This window comes from Rattus norvegicus, chromosome 6 (assembly GCF_021556685.1).
Source record: "Rattus norvegicus strain SHRSP/BbbUtx chromosome 6, alternate assembly SHRSP_T2T, whole genome shotgun sequence".
NCBI classification, from domain to species: domain Eukaryota; kingdom Metazoa; phylum Chordata; class Mammalia; order Rodentia; family Muridae; genus Rattus; species Rattus norvegicus.
Window position 1 is genome coordinate 48,270,654 of NC_141539.1, and position 6,847 is coordinate 48,277,500.

The following is a 6,847-nucleotide window of genomic DNA, read 5'->3' on the forward strand; positions in this document are numbered from 1 at the left end:
TATGGAACTCGGTGTTTGAATAGGAGGCAGGGTGATGGACTTTATTCTACATAGAGCAAAGAAAGTTTCCCGCCACTGAAAATTTTCTTTATAATACTATATACTTAAATGTTCCAATCAATGTCTTTTTCTGTACAAACCAGATGATACCACGGAACAGACTTGCTTGGGGGCATGCAGTGGGATAGTCTAGGAGGGTGGGTGTATGTGGGGGTGGGTGTTGTGGGAGAGCAGGGTGTATAGGATTTGGACGAGGGAAGAAATGCTTGCACAGCTGGGGCCACCTTTCCTGGCACTATTATTTCACAATCACAGATGTTCCCATGGCCTTCGTGGTTTGCAGCCAGCTTGGTTCCTGATGCATCATTCACAGACTATCCTGATTCTAGGGCACATGGTGGCCTGCCTGTCTCCCAGCCAAGGCCTCAGCTGTCCGGGGCATTGGTGACAACTGCATTGCCATATCCTGTTTTGAACTGCAGCTGGAGAGCTAGGGATGCCTGCTTTCTCTGTGTGAGTTTCATTACGGCCAAGGGTAAGTGACTTACTCTTTTGGTGAACCTTGGCTAGGTGCGGGTGACAGTATCCTGATGCAGCCTATACTGAGGTGTAGAATTCATACCATGCCTGGGTACATCCTATACCTGCATTCTACAGCTGTTTCACAGTAATCTTGTGGCAGTCTTCTGATACAGAAGCATCCTCATTACAGACAGGGAAATCAGGGTCCACAGAGATGAAGTAACTCACACCTGTTTACTTGTACCCACAAGCACACACTTGAGTACACAGGCATGTGTACATACACATATGCACACACATAAACATATACATGCATATACATAAGCCCAAAGGCATGTGTTTTTACACATATTCACATGTGAATGCCCAGGAACATCATATACATGCATACACACAACATGACCTTGGGAAGGCCAGTATTTTACACTTGCTTATTCTTTCTCTTTGATGGAATTGAGGTTTTTCTAAAGCCTCATCAAGGGAGGAACCAGGAGGGTCATCCAAAGATCCTTGTATGGGGAGGGGCTTGTTGTTAGGCATTAGGGTCAAGGTTTACATTATGACTGCACTTCTGTAAGTTCTTCTAGAAGCCTGATCAGCACAACTGAAATGACCAGAACACATCCCTGTTGCTGCTTAGGCTCCTCCCCCAAATTTTGTGTACATCACCCAGAATCTTATAAAGTGGTGTGTGAGAGGCCAGCTTGCCCAAGCCAGGACTGGATATGGAAATCTCCAGAATCCTTTGCAAAGCCCTTAACCACGTGTGAGACAGGCTTTTGGTAGCTTTTACCTGATCAACTTGTCTGTCCATGGTTTAGACAACAGAAACAAACAGTTGAGCCTCTGGCCTGAGAGCTGGTGTGCCGGAACTCTGGGCTCTAGGGTGGGTGAGAGAGAGCTTCCAAGTGGGGAACAGTGACTGACCCCTGCAGGGGTTTGGATGATAGTGGACTTCTTGAGCTTGTCTAGGGAGGAGGAACTCTGTGAACAGCATAGCCCAGTCCCAGGGGCAGTCAGAGGGGCCGTGGGAATGGCCCAGCTGGGTTAGCACACCTGCCTTATGCTCCCAGCTGTTTGCTTCACAACAAGGCTGCTGTCAGTAATTGCCAAATGTTCACGCTTCCCACCCACTCCCCAGGCCTCGGTGCATTTGCTGGCACCCACTACAGGGTTTAACTACGTTATTTTATTTATTATTATTTTAAAAAGAGACACCAGAATCCTATGCCTGGGAAGGAGCCAAGCTGGCCTGGTGCTGAGTGCGGAAATATTCCATCTCCCTTCTGTGCCCAGAATTATTTTTGTTTTCTTCGATACACAACCTAGATACAGCCACAGTAAGGAAACCGGTTGATTTTTGAAACCCAAACTCCTTTCCTGTTTATCAGTGGGGTTTTTTAAAGCTATCAGTGTATCAGTGTCATTCTGGGTGCCAGGCTGACTCTGTGGGTGGTGGGTCATCTCTCTCTCTCTCTCTCTCTCTCTCTCTCCTGTTTCATGGTGCTGGTAATTGTTGGGACCCTGTACTCTTAAAGCAAGTGTTCTTCTACTGAGCCCTCTTTTTTTTTTTTTTACTTCATTTGAAAACATTACATTTCGTAACCTGTTGACACTGATTGTGCTAGCCATATAGTTCTGGGTGTGGGCCATCCACTGAAGTGTGGTTGACTTACTAGGCGCCACACCCTTAAAGAAAATTGATTCTTCCTATCTCAGAAGCCATCAACCATCTATAGTTCCTCAGGTGAGGTGAGGGATTGTGGACACCTTGAACTCCATGCTAGAATGTTGACTGGATTGATCTTGTCCAGATAAACATGGTTGCTGTGACTTCACAAGGGCAGTGGTCCTGCCATACCCAGAAGGCATTGTTTTGCTCCAGTACCCACCCTCCCCCTGATCTCTGGATCTTAGCATCTTTCTACCCCCTCTTCTGTATCTCTTCTCACATCCTGAGCCTTGGGGAGGGATGTGTGATATAGATGTCCTTTGTGGCTGAGTACTTCAAAGTACGTTATTCTCTGCGGTTTGATTAGTTGTGAGGGTCTGCATTAACCGCTATCTACTGTACAGAGAGACTCTTCTGCTGAGGCCTGAGAGCTGTGTTGTTACAGGTCAGAGATATAAATTTAGAGAATAGTTTGATGTAATATCTATTTGGCAGAATAGCAGTAGTAGGTTCATCCATGGGTTCTTGGTAAGATCTTTAAGACCTGCCGTGTGTTTCCTTCTTTGTGGACCTTAAATCTAATTAGAAGGTGGCTGGTTACCACCCATTTCATCCATGCCACTATTGTGTGCATGAGCATATCTTGTCATACTGGTCATTATTGCAGTTCACAGGCATCATAGCTGGATAAGTCTGTTGATTACCTTCCCCTCACCCTAGGACCTCCCGGTACTGAGAGAGCTATCAGGAAAGCTTCCAGTTCAGTACCAACTTAGTTTCAACTTGGTTTCTATATGTCTTATCACCTGTTATGTGGTACCTTCAGCAATAAAATTTTACCTTTAAGTTCTGGTGGGTAGCCAAGAGCAGTGTTAATAGCCTATTTGTTTTAGGGGCCTTTGAGGCATCTTGATCAACAACTGGAGGGCAGGTATCCCACACCTGGTACTGGCCTTTTATATTTAGTGACCTATGACTTCTGGGATGAGCATAATCCCCTGTGTGGGGTAAGTCTGATCTAATCCCCCCATCTGTCTTTATATATATATGAAACATTAGACATCACATGCCTTTTTAAATAGATTCTTAGAAGCAGTTATGGATTTCCTGACAGGACCTTTCTAAGTTGCCTAGGCTGGCTCTGAACTCACTCTGTGATCTAAGCAAAGCTTGAACCTTCAGAGCAGCTGTGATTCCAAGCCTGAGATTCCACATAGGGCTCTGTTTTCATTTTCATCTAGTGTGGGTTCCTAAAACGATGCCAGAGGAAGAGACTGTTATATCTTGGAGGCAAGAGTAGCTCTTGAATGTTGTTATACTAGAATTAATACCAGTCTGTGACTCGGGAGGGACTTTGTGCTGTTTTTCTCTTTGCTATGTTGACATACTTGACAAGGAAGAAGCAAAGCAAAGCAAACCAACAAACCAAAACCAAAACAAAACAAAACCTCACAAAATACAGGAAATGTTTATCTCAATTTAAAGGTAGATTTTGGCTCACAGTTCGAGGGCACAGTCCATGCTAGCAGGGAAGTCAGAGTAGCAGAGAGACGAGGCAGCTAGTCATGTTGCATTGGCCATCAGGATGCATAAAAATGTGAATGTTGGTGCTTGGCTTGTTTCTCCTAGTCATTCCTGGGTTTCAGGTGCTACCATTTTAGGGTGGGTTTCCTCATATTAATTAACCCAGTCTAGAAACTCCTGTAGAGTCATGCCCGAGGTTCATCTCCATGACAACTAACCATCCCAGATCTAGTGATGAGCTTTGGTCTGTGTAGAAATCCTGGCCTGTCACTTAGGCATCTTAATCTCCCCAGGATTCTTGGGGCATCACTATCCTGTCATGGGAGGTGTGCAGGTCAGGTTGCCTGTGAGTGCAGATTCTGGGCACTTGGTTTTGGAGTGGTGGATTCATTGGCCTGCTCTGTGGCTTCTTGGTGTGTTGGTTCCTTGCTGGCTTTCCAGAGCCCAGTCAGCATAGGTCAGATACTCAACAAGTCTTTGTGCATAATGAATGAGAAAATGACTGGTAGAATCAATCTACTGTGAAACTAGCCTTCTAGAAGCCCATTCTTCATTATCAGGATGAGGTGAATGTGCTATGTAAATACACAACAGGAGAAAGGAAATGTTCAGAGCCTGGGAGAGTTGTCACCTGTGGTGATTTCCTCCTTCACACAGACATGAGATTCTACTAGAGTCTATAGCATCTGAAGGTAGAAAGTCATGGGAAGAGATTGAGCAGAGAGGAGACATGTCCCTGCACATTGCAAGTCCCCAGGGAAAGAGTTCATAGGGGCCCTTATAGTAATTACCTTCTCTTAATAATTAAAAATGACATACTGTGCTTACAAAATGTTGATTGAAGTTGCAGCTTTCTTCCTCTCTTGGCCTTGATGATCAGTGGCTTAAACTCCTTGAGAAATCCTGCCAGCATGTGACATTGAGGATATGAGACAGGGGAGTAGGGCATCCAGTACTCAACTACTTCTTATCCTTCTCTGGATCTGACTTCCAGGGTCTGGTCCTTAATGTGGATACCCTAGCTTCTATACCTAGACTCCATTGGGGCTCCTTATTGAAGTTGGGGTATCCCAAGAAATAGACTCATGTCATGGTTTGGTAACATCTGCACCAGGAATTCTGGAGATCTGGTCTAAATGAGGCTAAAGTTCTTGGGAAGGTGTGTGTCCTGCCCAATTATCGGGGTTTTACTTGCTTCATAGGGCAGGTTCACAGGGATAGGGACAGACATGTTGTAACCCATAAGGAGATGTGATGTTTAGAGAACTTTTCTCTTCTCTTCTCTTCTCTTCTCTTCTCTTCTCTTCTCTTCTCTTCTCTTCTCTTCTCTTCTCTTCTCTTTGTTCTCTTTTCCTTCCTTCTTTCTTTCTTTCTCTCTCTTTCTTTCTCTCTTTCTCTCTCTCTCTTTCTTTCTTTCTTTCTTTCTTTCTTTCTTTCTTTCTTTCTTTCTTTCTTTCTTTCTTTCTTTGCTGGTATTACTGAATGGTCTTAAGGAGTATCCCTTCAGAATAGAGCAGGAAGAGCCTTCAAAGGCCTGATCTGTTTTCCTCAAGTGTGCAGCAGGGGACAAACTTTGAGACCATGGCTCTACCTCATTTTCTACAGGGCTGTTGGACTCCTCCACTAACCCCAGCCTCCTTCAATCCTCAAGACAGATTAGTATAGGGCTGAACAGTATACTTACCCATTTCATAGGTAAGTAGACTGAGGTGGGGAAGCTGGGCTGGAACTGTTGTTCTTAGATATTCATCCTCAGCCATGTGTACAAAAGGGGGAAGAGCAGGCTGTGTACCAGCACCTGCCCATTTGCAACCCACAGCTCTCTTTCCTAGGAGTGACCTATGTCACATAGTGGGGTGGGAGAACCTAGCTCACACAGTCCTATATGCTAATCTGTCTTGGGGAGGAAAGGAGGTTGGGGTTAGTGGAGGAATCCAATAGTTTCTGCAGATCAGGGAGAGATCACTCCCATGGCCTAATGGCTGTAGGATATAACTGACTCTGTTCCTACAATGTCAGGAGCGTGGACACACAGTGGTCACACTGGCTGCTCTAGAATCTGAAACTTGAGGTACCCCAGAAACTTTGGTTTTCTTGGACAGATTGCTCTATCCAGACTCCCAGACTTGTGAATTAACCTGACCCAGCTGCTTGGCCTGAGCTCTGCGTATGACTGTGACTTCCTGGGAGCAAGAGTAGATTCCTGCTTGCCACCCTCCCTGTCCTTAACTTTAGCTTTGACTGACGAAACCAGCCCCCAAATGCCTTCATATTAAATCTGTTATTACAAAATTGTCAAAGTGGGGAAATTAGCATCAATTCAAATATAAATCTGAAGACTAAAAACAAATTAGAAGAAACAGAAGGGGGTGTTCATTCTTCCTTTCCCCTTTGCAAGAGACGAGATGAGGGATTTTGTATTCTTGCTAATTAAGTTCAGAAGATGTAATCCCAAATCCCAACACAAACACATTTCTATTTTCCTTTAAGTAGAAGTGAAGCTACATGCATTGACTCATGGCTCTTCTAGTAGTCGGGCTACGTGTTGACTAATAAAGATTCTGAGGTTAAAATCAAATTTTCCGGTGTTGCTAATGACTCTAATACTTCAGCAAGCATAGTCTGAGTTCAGTTTTCCAGATTAAAGATGTGAATACAACAGGCATTACGGTTATTTTATTGACTGTAAATCCTCTGTAATACCCTTTGTCTATTGCATGAACCATTTTTTTCTTCTTTGATCAGCATAATGTCTGGAACCTGGAAAGAACTGCAGTGTATTTTTATGTGAATGAGCGACTGACTTGCCAAATGAATTATGAAAAGATTGGAGTAGCACACAAAACATTAAGAGACATACACATGGCCATTTGGTGTTCATACCGTGATTTTAATGAAAGGGGCAAAACTTTTGTAGCCAAGAATTAAACCTCAGAAGGTTTTTGCGATTCAACAGCAGAACAGTGATCAGCTAGACTAGTTAGTTAATTCTGCCATTGTAACAGTCTGTATTGCCCTGGTGATGCTGCATAACAAGCCATTTGGAATTCTCGGTGCTTGTGATAAATATTTATGCTTCTTAGTGATGGGCGTGGAGCTGAAGTTATGCTGTTTCTAGTAGGCGTGAGT

The 6,847-nt window shown here is 44.2% G+C and overlaps 1 protein-coding gene across 8 annotated transcripts in view; it reads left to right on the plus strand.

The window, feature by feature from the left end:
• The first annotated feature begins 261 nt into the window (after positions 1 to 261).
• The window catches only part of LOC102557053 (uncharacterized), a 177,811-nt gene continuing 171,225 nt past the window's right edge, over positions 262 to 6,847 (plus strand). For 4 of the 8 annotated variants that reach the window (XR_015622309.1, XR_015622308.1, XR_015622304.1 and 1 more), the window contains exon 1: positions 366 to 535. Coding sequence is in view for 2 of the 8 variants with exons in the window: in XM_087554935.1 (XP_087411061.1) it covers positions 316 to 535 (220 nt within the window). In the remaining 6 variants the exon portion in view is untranslated. Of the gene's footprint in view, positions 536 to 6,847 lie in introns of all 8 variants that reach the window. The other 4 variants (XM_087554935.1, XM_087554933.1, XR_015622307.1 and 1 more) reach the window with 4 other exon arrangements.